Source organism: Labrus bergylta, chromosome 3 (genome assembly GCF_963930695.1).
Source record: "Labrus bergylta chromosome 3, fLabBer1.1, whole genome shotgun sequence".
Lineage (NCBI taxonomy): Eukaryota > Metazoa > Chordata > Actinopteri > Labriformes > Labridae > Labrus > Labrus bergylta.
The window spans coordinates 6,741,550-6,754,408 of NC_089197.1; the positions used below are offsets into that span (position 1 = coordinate 6,741,550).

The window sequence follows — 12,859 nt, forward strand, 5'->3', positions numbered from 1 at the left end:
TTCCTCTTCTCCTCCCCTACTAGAAGATGCATACCTTCCCATGTGTTTCCTCTCTGATTATTTTGTGCAGCTGATTAGATAAGCAACATTACGAGAACATGGAGGGGGTCATAAATGGCGGATAGAGGCATCGAGAAATCTTCATGTTGCTGTTCAACTCAACCTCAGCGTCTGCTCTGGAATGTAGGAAGTAAGCCACTCTGTAATTACCCCTGGGCCCGCCTCTCATGGCCTCTCATTGGCTGGGAAAGAGTGGAGACCATGGTTGTAGCCAGTAGCAAACCCCCTCTTATTCCTTTAGCAAAGCAGAATCTGTGCCAGTCGCTGGAAAAGCTCAGAGGCTGGATTGAAGGGAAGAGAGAATAGTTGTGGTAGTGACTGAAAAGGACGATCCGTTCCAACAGCCCCCCCACCCCCTCTCACACACACACACACACACACACACACACACACACACACACACACACACACACACACACACACACACACACACACACAACCCTTGGAAACGTAGAAAGAAGGCCTCACCACTCAGGGTGCCTGTGCTAGTTTTAGTAGGGCAAAAAATCAGGATGGCACATTCTTCAGATCCAACCATGCGTGTAATCCCTGAAAGCAAGTGTGTGTGAGTGTGCACAACTGTATAGTCTGCAGAGAACCTGAGAAAGATGTGAGCTGTGTGAGGTTTATTTGAACGCAGCTCTCCAGAGAGGGGCGGTACATTTTATTCTCCTCTTTCTTATGGATGTCGATGTGTGTTTAGGGAAATCTCTGCTGTTTCATTTCCTGTCTTCAGTCGTATTCTTGGTCAACATCAAACCTTTTTTTTTGTTAGTTTCCTATGCTCTAATAAAGGGATATGTTGTCCTCATAATCAAGGCGGTGATAATTCAGTATGTATGATGTAGATCCAGAATGTAACCAGTATATAAGACGCAGTAACCCATTTATATTAGGTTAGCCTATATTAGTATATTAGCTTGGTTTATTAATTGAGCTTTATCCTCTAAGTTATGTATTTGTGTGTGACAAATGACTAATCTGCTCAGATTACTTCCCCTCGCCCTCACACACACACACACACACCCACACACACACACACACACGCAACTGTGCCTCTCTTCTCTTACTCACAGTGGTTTGTCCCGCCCTGCTTCATTCCATCCCTATGTCTTTTGTGTTTCTGCTGATAATATTCATCAGCAGTACGTCGAACACACTCAAATTACACAACCCTGATGTTTTAAGTGCTTAACCGGACATTTCAGCATGTGTGGAGGCTTGTTGATGATGACACTTATTGTAACGAGCATCCTAGAGGAGTGCAAGACGTCTTCGGGCGCTGTTACCTGTAAAACATTTAACCAAGGCACGGGAAGATTCATTTTTATGCTTTTTGGCGATTTTACCTTTATTGGATAGGACAGCTGAAGAGAGACAGGAAGTGTTGGGAGGGGGGGATGACATGCAGCAAAGAGCCAAGGTTGGATTTGAACCCACAGCCGCTGTGCGCAATATAACCACTAGGCTATCGACGAGGAAGCTTCAGTTTTACAGTGAGACGTCGTACCTCAATCAGTTTGTTTACAGGAGGGACGTACCTGAGAGGCAATACTTTAAGCCTGCACATCGGAGCACAACACAGAGAACATGACATCTACTTTGTGGCTTATATTGTGCCATGTTAGTCAGATGCAGCCATGAAACTCTGGATTTCTCCATAATGAAGGCTGTCAGTGTTGTGTACCCGCGTGCTTGTGCTCGTGCATGAAGTGTACCGTGCATGAAGTGTACCGTGCATGAAGTGTACCGTGCATGACCGTAGCGGTCACAGTGGCCAAACGAACTGGACTTTAGGGTTGAAGCGTGCTTGGGCACGGTACAGATGGCCAGTGAGACCACGGCCTTGATTAACATACCCTGGATGACTGAGAACTTAAATAGACATCTGAGAGCACTGATGATGGAACAGTTGATTAATTTCAACGTTTATAAGTTGCCCACTTTGTTGTCTCTACATTCTGGAGGAAATGTCAGGATGGTTTGGTTTGTTAGCATGATTGCTGTCCAGTTTCTGCTTTCAGTTTTCTGCTCTTTTGTCTTGCCTAAGTATCGTCTGTGTGGTAAATACTGTTCAGGTAGTGTATCGCACAGGTTGTTGTCGGTAGCTGTTGTGCTTTTCTTCTCGTTGTTGTAAACATGAACGTACCTTTAACCCTCCTTGATGCAGGGGTTACCTGAGGGCATAAACCAGAATCACAACCTGCATCAACTTTGAGGGAAATATGTTAGATCACTCTGGAGGACATAACAGCATCCTCTCTCAAAGTTGTAGCTTTAAATATCCACGCTCCCTGTCTCAACGATAGCAACAGTTCCCACAAATCACCTGCTCAAAGCCTGCAAAAACAAAACTGATCTTAGAAAGCAGCCGTTACAAGTTTCTCTGTTTGTTGTTTTCTTTTCCAGGAGTTTGCTGCGCTAACAAAGGAGGTGAACGTGTGCCGGGAGCATCTTCTGGAGAAGGAAGAGGAGATCGCAGAGCTCAAAGCTGAGAGAAACAACACACGGGTTCGTAGACAGCGCTGCTACACACACACACACACACACACACACACACACACACACACACACACACACACACACACACACACACACACACACACACACACACAGAATGCAATGAACGAAAAGCACACATTCAAAAAGTTCACGACCTCCCCCACTGTACAGCACTGTGGAGAATTTAGCCTGCGTCAGATTCCTGTGTTTCTGTTTTGCGTATGGATGGTTGTCATAACACTGGTGTACAAATTGGCTTATGTCCTATAATCAAAACCTTCGTCACGAGTTCTGAGCGCCTCAAATTGCTCAATCAGCAAAATATTTCAGCCAGAGAGGATACATTTTCTCACTGACAGCTGTTTGTGCTGAGAAGAAGCAGGAAACATACCTCAGCCAGTGTATTGTCAGTCTGTTCTCCTTCTAAGCATGACCTTACTGCCCCTGCACATCGTGTGCACAGTTCATCTAGATTTAGCAAAGAGTTCAGAGAGACAAAAGCAGAAAATGATATATTTAGAAAACTGAAACATGCACATTAAAATGCTAATGACAAACCTGAACTCACACTTGAAGCTAATTCAACAAAAATAAAAAACCCCACCTCTACAGAGGAATCGCAAATTACATCAAAATGGATGCAAAATGACAGCAATTCCAACTATCCAACTATCAGGCCGTCTGAAGTAGTCTGCAGTTTGATCCAAAAGAGGGCGCGCTCTGTGTAAGGTGACCATTGCATGCACTCTTGACCTCAGTAAATGAAGACGGTAATGTTGCAACAAATTCAACGAGGGTCCGTTTCAGATTATACAAATTTACACGATGGAGACTCGTCTCTCTTCAGACAGCAGCACACTGCTTTGGTGGAGAGACACAGAGCAGTGAGATACTTGCAACTCTCCAAGTTGGCTCGCAAATATTTGTGTGCCAGGAACCTCTGTGCTCGTCAGCAGGAAATATTGTAAATAAAAGGGGAGCTGGGCTCGATCCCTATCAAGTTGAGAGACTCATTTCTGTGGCAAATAATATTTAAATAATGAGTCGGTACTTGCGGATCATCAACAGGCTGCTGCTTTAAGGCTCATTACTGCTACGCTAAAAATAAGTAATAAAATGTTTTGTCTCTGTGCAGAGGGGGGTTGAATGTGTTTGAACATCACTGTGTCAAATTCTAGTTTATTCAAAGTAAAATAAATTGAAAACATGACAGCACTACTGTACGGTAAGTTTGATCACTTTTGAACCTGTGCCCGCCGTCCTTTGTGTCTCCAGCTCCTGTTGGAGCATTTGGAGTGCCTGGTGTCTCGCCATGAGCGGAGTCTGAGGATGACGGTGGTGAAGAGACAGGCCCAGTCTCCAGCTGGAGTCTCGAGTGAGGTGGAAGTCCTCAAAGCCCTAAAGTCACTTTTTGAACACCACAAAGCCCTCGATGAAAAGGTACGACCGAGTGTCTGTGTCCGAGTGTTTGAAAGGAGCAGATAAAATCATGTGTACATTTAACGTTAGATACTTCAGTGTGAAGAGAGGGAAGAGATGCAAAGGTTTGTTAAGTTGTTCAGATTTGTTTATATTTTCTTCCACGTTTTTTCAGGTGAGAGAGCGACTACGCGTTGCTTTGGAAAGATGCAGCGCGTTGGAGGAGCAGCTCACCATCTCACACAAAGAAGTAGGTCAACAAAGACCCCCAGATTATTTTAATGAATGTTCACTGATAGCTGTAATGTTTAGATCTATTACCCCACACACACACACACACACACACACACACACACACACACACACACACTCTCAAACTAAGCCCCTCTTCCTGGGCCCATCGCTCCCAGGAACTCACCCTCACTGCAGGACGTAGTCTGTACGTTTACTGCTTGTACCTACACTTCAAGCTAACGCACGCTAGCACAAGCTAACCGCTGGTGTTTGTCACCTTCCTGTCCAACAGGAAGTAGACCAACTCCACGTCCACGGGTAAAAGACAACACAAGTTTCAACCTCGTTTTAGAACGAGCTTTATCCGCTTGGTGTTTCTCCTCACTCTGATTATATTTTCTCTTCTTTGTTGCTACGTCCACGTCCATCATATTCACTGGTTTGAATGGCGTCCAATCACTGAATTGTATCCACTCCTAAACTCACCTGCTGCGCTCTCATTGGCTGGAAACACACCAGCTCCGCCCAGAAATGTCCCAAGTCAACCAGAACAAACCAGAACAGTAAAATCCAGTCAGAGGACAGAGTCTCTGCAGACACAGTCACCACCACAACATGTACGGAGGCCCAGTTTAACAGATTAACAGTTTCAGGAACTGATGACTAGTCGACTATCCAGCAGTTTTTGCAGCCCTTTTGTAGCACATTCATAAACCTGCAGAGTATGTGTCAGACTCTACAAACATGGAGGTGAGCGATGCAGAGCAAGGGGAGACTGTCGACTTGTTCATTGATCTTAGTTCATCTTGAATGAATAAAAAAAGACAGATGTCTGTATAGTATGTATATCTGGGCGGGTTGCCGAGGCATCATCTTTGTGTGGTTAAATCTTCAAAGTCAAACCGTCACGCCTCTTGGAGTGACCACATGATTCAGGAAAGAACGAAGTTCTGCTTTTGAAAGAGGAGATGTTTTTTACACGCGCCTCAGATGGTGAGATAAAAGTCGTCTTTATCTTATTAGATTGTAACAAACTGTTACGGCCTTTTAAAAACACCAGATGTGATCAGAGCATTTCATTCATGCTGAGTCTAATAATAAATGAAGAAACCTTGTGACTCTTACTTACAAATGTGCACAAAGAGAGGAAGAGTCTTCAGTCCACTGAGAGCTGAATGGGATTAAGATTGACAAAGGGCCCAGAGGATCTTTGAGGAGTGTCCTAGATTTCCTCTCTGCTTCATGCAGCAGTCATCTTTTGTTCCTGGGAATCCGCCTTGGACCACACACGCATGTGCACACCAACACACACACACACACATCAAATCAACCACTTGCCACTCTGCTTTTATTAGTAACCTCACTTCCTCGGGGCAAGGCCGTTATTTTTTTCTGTTTTGTTTTCCTCCTGCTGGCTCTGAGTTTATTATCTGCTGCGGAGTCAAAACCAGTATAACTGTGGTCTGAAATCAAGGCTGTGGGCGGGGCTTACTTGTATCCATGTACACACACACACACACACACACACACACACACACACACAAATGGACAACTTGCGTCAGTGAAGTGGAGTTAAAAAAACAACACATCATGACAAGTGAATCAAGCAGGTTCAGTGCGCGATGTTAAGTGGTTAACCAGATTTGCGGTTAAGGTGGTTATTAACAGCCAATGAATGAGCAGAAAAGGTGTTGACTAACCGGTGTTTTCTCCCCAGTTGGCTTACCTCAGGGAGCAGAGCAGCCAGAAGAGAGGGCTGGCGGATGGAACGAGCGAGGTCAACCACAACTCTGAAAACACGCCGAGCACTAACGGCAAGGTACGCTCGCCGTGTGTGTAACAAGTGTCAAGCATCTGTTCACATAAAGGATTTAAAAATAATGTCTATGATGGAGGATATATGCTGTTTTATTTACTCTTATATTATCACATGTTGTAAAGGGAATGCTGTGTACAGTCAATAAGCTTTAAGCTGGCGACTGACGAGACACTTTGCAAATCTTAACTGATTTTAAAAACATGGAGGGCACAGACATGAGGACAGTTTCAAGTGATTTTTTAACATTTTTAATCCTCGAATGCACAAACTAGAGGACTCGGCCAGACCATGACCACACACTTGCTGTTTGTAGAAATGATTCCACAGACACGAGATCTCACAGAAACTCGCTTGATCAAACGTGACTTCAGAAGAAAAACAAACATGGAGGATGATAGACCTGGTCAGCTGGCTGTCCTGCTGTGTGTTTTGCAATAAAGAAAAACAATACGGATGAACTCTGACAAGACAGAGTATGTGCAGCTTTATATAATTTGCAGATATTGCAGAATATCAAACATGTCAACAAGAGCGATCTCTGACTCGATCTGGAGCAGTAAAATAGTCACTTGAGGGTTATTAGGACAGAAAATCTGATACAATAAGCCTTTAATCAGGCCACGCCCCCCAAGGCGTTGTGGGGAGCATATCATGCCCAAAACCATCCAGAATGTGTGGTCAGCTTAAGATGTAAACTTCAATCCTGCATTAGTGCTTTCTCTATTTCCCTCCTGTCTTCCATTTATTGAGGACACTTGAACCTTTCTGCCCCGGCATGTTATGATTAGCTGTGCCTTACTCTGCCCTCTGCATACATGCACAGACAAGATGCAAATAGGTGAAGAGGAGGAGGGAGGGCTGGAAACAGTCCAGGTTCCTGCTCGCTGACAGCGGGACCTGCAGTGCGTCTCTGCTTAAGATAATAAGACATCAATCAGTCAGCGCAGGAGGAACAGCTTAGACGTAGCTGCTTTTATTACGGGACTGATAGCGTAGGTATAACGGGCTTGATCGTGATGCAAAATGACATCACGCCAACGGGGGTGACATCAAGTTAATGAGATGTTTGAGGTGAACAGCTTAGATCAGAGGGAACACTTCATGAACAACAAAGAAACTAAAGAATTCATTGATGAAGAAATGTGGTCTGTGCGAAGATAATTTAGTCCTGAAACATCAAAAAAGAGGAGAGAGATGTGGAACAAACAGCTAGAGACGATGTCCTCAAACGTCTTATTTTGATTCAGTTTACAGTCCGTCACCTACACAGATCAGCAGACGAGATCTCCTTTAAACCTTCCTCCTTTCTTGCTTGTTGATGCATGAGGTCTCCTCTTGCCGAAGTCCTCTCTGCAGTTGACAAAGTGTCTTAGTTTGTATTTTTGCAGACTTCAATGTTATATCTGGAGTGTTTTTAGATATTTGTGTATTTCATACATCTTGAAGGTTTCTACGTCTATGAAACATAATGACCTGTTAAGGTTTTGAAATTGGGTCATGAGTAAAGTGCATAATGTCTGTGTTTTGGAGCTTCTTAAGTATCAAACTTAATTAAAGTTAAATAATAATGTCTTGGATCTCACCGGGACGCTTTGTAGCCACTAGCAGGATTGTTTCAATTTGGTCAAAGAGTTAAACCAAGAGTTTATTTGTGTTTTTATTTGACTGATGTTAAATGAATCCTCTCTGTGCATTCTTTAACTTCATGTGTGAATTCCCCTGTAGCGTTCCTCGGACGGTTCCCTGAGTCAGGACGAGGAGTCGGGACTCGGGTTCGGGAAGGTCGGTGAGCTGCAGGATGTGGTGGAGCGTCAGACGGCCGATCTCGGCCAGATGAAGGAGCGCATGGCTGCCATGGTCTCACGCATCAACGAGCTGGAGGAGGACCTGGACACGGCCAGGAAGGACCTCATCAAGTCTGAAGACGTGAACACGCGGTTACAGAGAGACCTGAGAGAGGTGGGTGTGTCGTCTGCTTTGTTGTCTTCATCAAAGTGACGAGACTGATGAAGAGACTAGAACGATGCTTTACAACGTCCCCTCTTTGTTGTGTTAGCATCCAGTGAACCTTACCATTGTTACGTTTCTCAGTGGGGCTAAAGTAAGAGGACAGACTGTCAGGGTCAAGGTCACACTGATACCATATACACTAATGTAAATGTTGCTCTGTGTGTGTGTGTGTGCGTGTAGTCGATGGCTCAGAAGGAGGACATGGAGGAGAGGATCACCACCCTGGAGAAGCGTTACCTGGCAGCTCAGCGGGAGGCTACCTCCGTCCACGACCTCAACGACAAGCTGGAGAATGAAGTGGCCAACAAGGATTCTCTCTTCAGACAAGTACGCCCCCTTTGACTCTTTCATAGAATCACTGTCGACGTCCACACCTGTGTACAATTCACCTCCAATATCCACGCTGCAGCTGTGTCTTTAAGCAACCAAGAAGGAGATGTTGGGAGACGTTTGCTGACCCTGTTTTTATTTAAAAACGACCCCTGAGATGTGTTTTGGAAATCATGACACAGATGTCCTCTTCAGTTTCCTTTTATGATCTCAAGTCTCCTTCCCTGATGAATCACGCCCCGATCACTTGACCAGTTTCTGCAGGAGAATAAACACCAACAACACTCAGCTCTGACCAGCACCACTTCATTCTGAATCAATCTATTAAAACAAACTGATATCTGCCTAATATGCAGAACAGCTGACGAGAACGGCGTTAAAAAGCGCACAGTTGTTCAGTTGTTTCCGCCGAGTAGAGAGCGTTTTAAGCCAAATATAAAACATGCAGTAAAAAGTAACGAAGCAGTGACGGTCGTACAGCGGCCGTTATCGACAGACTGTTGTCATAGAGACAGGACGGATGTGCAGCACTTTTATTCTCAGTGTACGCTTCATGCAAACACTCCTGAGTGCACAGTCAGCAAATTCCGGCCTGGAAAAAATGCCAGGTGGGACACGGTGCCTTATTGCTTACCTGAATAACTGCTAGGGCTAAAAATTCCTCAGACTATATTGTTGTCGTCGTCGTCGTTGTGCAATGAAGCTCAGCATTTTTTAAAGCCTTGAAATCTTGAAAAAATGAAATCATTGCACCACTTTGGAAACCCCAATTAGTCCCAATTTTTTGGTTTGCTATTTAGATTTACTGCTATGATGAGTTATCAACTTCAGCAGGAGTTGTGCTATTTTCTGGTGATTCCTGCGTCCGGTGGTGTTATCAGCCCTACAAGGAGCGCTGCTGCCGTTTTGGCTGAGAACACCAGTGCCTGTTTAGTGTGTTGGTGTTTGTGCGCCCCCTGTCCCCCATCAACAGTATAGGACTTAACAGTGTTTACGCTGGCACACGCATGAGAAGTTTTTGGAGGGTCATGTATTAGACTGTTCAGGCTTCTAACTGTGGATGGAGAGAAACGGATCCAGAGGGGCGCAAAGAGTATGCTGTCATGCTCACACGTGGATTGGATGAGTCCTGGTTGATTTTGGCGTGGGAGTCTCAGCGTTGGTCTGCCAGCAGGAGTCGTCTGCAGTTCTGGTTGCCAGTTTCCAAACCCCTGCTAATGAATTCCTGCTGTATTCACGCTCTGACCGGCGCAGCGGGCTGTGAATGGGACGCCTCAAAGACACTGGCTTGTTTCTATACATGTACTCGCTCAGATGGAGATGTCACTCTCTTCTTTCTCATGGGGGTTTTTGTCACTCTTTGTGTCAATATGAATGCTCTCATCCTAACTTCCTGGATACCCCACCCTTGCACATCCCCTCTCCCTTTGTCTCTCCCCGACCAAATGCACAAGTCCTCGCCTTTCTCTGTTTCTCTCTTAACCTTGGTGAGCTCCAAACGAAGTATGCAGCACAGACACGTCTTGAACCATCACGCTAACGACTGTTTGCTCTTGGGTTTTGTTTGTTTTTTAGACCGAGGACAGAAACCGGCAGCTCCAAGAGAAACTGGAGCTGGCTGAGCAGAAGCTGCAGCAGACCATCCGCAAGGCCGAGACTCTGCCTGAGGTGGAGGCCGAGCTAGCCCAGAGGGTAGCTGCTCTCACCAAGGTAAAAGCACCTGTCCTCTCCCACCTCTGTTCTCAAACCCACATTTTACTTTCAGGATTCTATGAAACAGATTCAAAAGTGAGCCGGAGTACTTCCCTTACATCCGAACAACCTCGAGCTCCCCGCGGAAGCTGCTGAGGAGGCCATTGTTTGTGTTGCTCCAAATATCCACAGGGACCTATTTTTAGAGGTCTGCCTCATGTTTTTATCCATTTATAGTTTGAGTCTTTGTCTTGGACAACACGCTGCCGCTGAACCTACACGGGCAATTCAACGCCTTATTAGTATTGGAACTGGCTCACAGTGCAACTTGTTTGAGTTACCTCCCTGATGAATTCTCATTATTGCACAGATTCTCCCACCTCTTTCATCCTCCCTTTGATGTAACATGCATGTGCATATCATCTTCTTGTCTACCTGTTCCACGCTGAGTTATGTCTATGATGTCATGCTCTGTCTGTTATCTGTCTCCACTCATTACATTGAATTGTGCAGATGTGTTTTCACCTCCGTCTCACATCTGTCTGTCTCTCTGTCATGCTCTGTTTCAAAACCGTAGTGTGTTCTGTGTGGCTCTAAAGGCACTAAGACTCTGAAGAAGGTAGATCGGTTCTACTCACCCAGATAAACTTGTCCTCCAGGAAACTAGAAAGACTCTCACTCCTCTCTTAGTCCGTCACTGAAACACAACCAGGCTGATAGACCGTGACGTCAGTATTCACAGCAAACAGGATGTAAATAAAGTGAATCTTTACATTCCTGGTTAAGTCAGTGGCAGACTAAAGACATGTTGACCTGACCTCCTCTCTCTGTCTGTGTGTGTGTGTGTGTGTGTGTGTGTGTGTGTGTGTGTGGCTTCATGTGCTGGTGAGCTTTCCGTTCTTGTTCGGTATCTAACACAAACAGGAAGTGCCAGCTGATTTGTTCAAAGACCTGCGGAGACCCCGCCCGTTAGAGGCACTAAAACTGGAACAGGCTGTGCACCAGGAAAAAATGTTAACATCTCTTCCATAGATAAGAAGCAATAAGCTGGTTACACACGCTGATTGTGTTTTCACTACACCAGGAAATATTAAAGTAACTGTTCTTTCACGAGGCACTGATGATTATTAAGGCCTGTAGCGGTGGTAGATTTGCATTCTGGGAAATCCGGGCTGTTGTGTTTGGTTTAGTCTTTCTGTGGAGTTATAATCGCTTCATCCTTCTGTAGCTGCTGTAGCTTCTCGCCCTCTAGTGAGTAGTTTATGTATACGTAGACACTTTCTTTAAAAGCTCTTCAGGTTGTTTTGACCCCCATCCTTTTTGAAGGGCTAAAACCTCAAACGGGGTCGAGCTCAGGCCGCTCCTCAGCGAGCTCCTTCTCCAGGATGGATGACAAAACACCTGAAGGGGGGGAAGAGCAGAGTCCAGCACTTAGCGACGCTTTCATTAGAGGATTGTGTTACCTTGCACTCTTTGATACCTTAGTGCAGAAAAGATGTAAGTGTCTCCTTTTATTTTTCTCCGTCTTCAGGCGGAGGAACGTCATGGCAACGTGGAGGAGAGGCTGAGGCAGCTGGAGGCCCAGCTGGAGGAGAAGAACCAGGAGCTGCTCAGGGTGAGAAATCTGCCGTCGCCTCTTATCACCTGCTTCTAATTCATCGTCCTGATGACGGGGTGGCACTGATCATCTCTGGTGGCAATGTTTTTATATTCCCAGGCCCCTTCTGTGGCCTCTTAGCGATGTGTTTCAGAGCAACATATTGTTAGCATTACGCCAAGCGACAGTCGGCCTTGATTACTGCTACACTCAAAACGTTTTATTATCTAATTTCTGGTCAAAAAAAAAAAAATGAAATCAGGCTTGTTTTAATCCAGATTTCCATATCTTAAGTCCGTACCAGGACTTGAACCGGCAACCCTCCAGTTCCCATTCAAAGTCCGTACAGACTGAGCTGCTGCCTCCATTAACAACATCTCTAGAAACAAAATGTACTAACTTAATCAGATGAGGATTTCCTTTCAAGAAACTCGGAAAGAATGTTTGCTTTCTGCATTGGCAGATGAACATCAGAGAGTGAAGGCCCAATTTCCACAAAGCAACTGATCCTGAACATTGGCACACACACACACACACACACACACACACACACACACACACACACACACACACACACACACACACACACACACACACACACACACACACACACACACACACACACACACACACACACACACACACACACACACACACACACACACACACACACAAAAGGGAATGGGTGTGAAAAAAAGCAGAAAATCAATTCTGTTCCGAAATAAACAATGACGGACAAAAAACTGACTCAGTTTGCGAAGGCCTTAAGCATGACAGGTGCTGACAGAAAGTGACCAGAGGCAGAGCACAACATCATCATCTGAATGTGGGGGAAGAGATATTAATGACGAGAAATTAGACAAACACGTTCGCTTTCATTTGAGTTTCTGCAGCGCCGTTCTTTGTTGTCAGTTTAGCGTCTCTGGAGCTTCACTGCTATAGACACATTAATAACTCCTCTGCCTTCTTCTTCTTCTTCTTCGATCTGTGCAGGCGCGGCAGAGAGAGAAGATGAACGAGGAGCACAACAAGCGTCTGTCGGAGACGGTGGACAAACTCCTTTCAGAGTCGAACGAGAGGCTTCAGCTTCACCTCAAAGAGAGGATGTCCGCTCTGGAGGATAAGGTGAAGAATGCATGAATGATGAGCCGCGTTGACGTCATGTTTCGTCTGCAACAATAGATGTTTGTTGTTCC

General features: G+C 45.3%; 1 protein-coding gene across 13 annotated transcripts in view; it reads left to right on the forward strand.

The window, feature by feature from the left end:
* The window catches only part of ppfia1 (PTPRF interacting protein alpha 1), a 47,114-nt gene that overhangs the window by 12,597 nt on the left and 21,658 nt on the right, over positions 1 to 12,859 (forward strand). For all 13 annotated transcript variants that reach the window (XM_029279807.2, XM_029279809.2, XM_020646406.3 and 10 more), the window contains 9 exons: positions 2,470 to 2,571; positions 3,838 to 4,002; positions 4,157 to 4,231; positions 5,933 to 6,034; positions 7,760 to 7,993; positions 8,225 to 8,371; positions 9,950 to 10,084; positions 11,598 to 11,681; positions 12,657 to 12,788. In XM_029279807.2, coding sequence (XP_029135640.1) covers positions 2,470 to 2,571; positions 3,838 to 4,002; positions 4,157 to 4,231; positions 5,933 to 6,034; positions 7,760 to 7,993; positions 8,225 to 8,371; positions 9,950 to 10,084; positions 11,598 to 11,681; positions 12,657 to 12,788 — 1,176 coding nt within the window. The remainder of the gene's footprint in view (positions 1 to 2,469; positions 2,572 to 3,837; positions 4,003 to 4,156; positions 4,232 to 5,932; positions 6,035 to 7,759; positions 7,994 to 8,224; positions 8,372 to 9,949; positions 10,085 to 11,597; positions 11,682 to 12,656; positions 12,789 to 12,859) is intronic.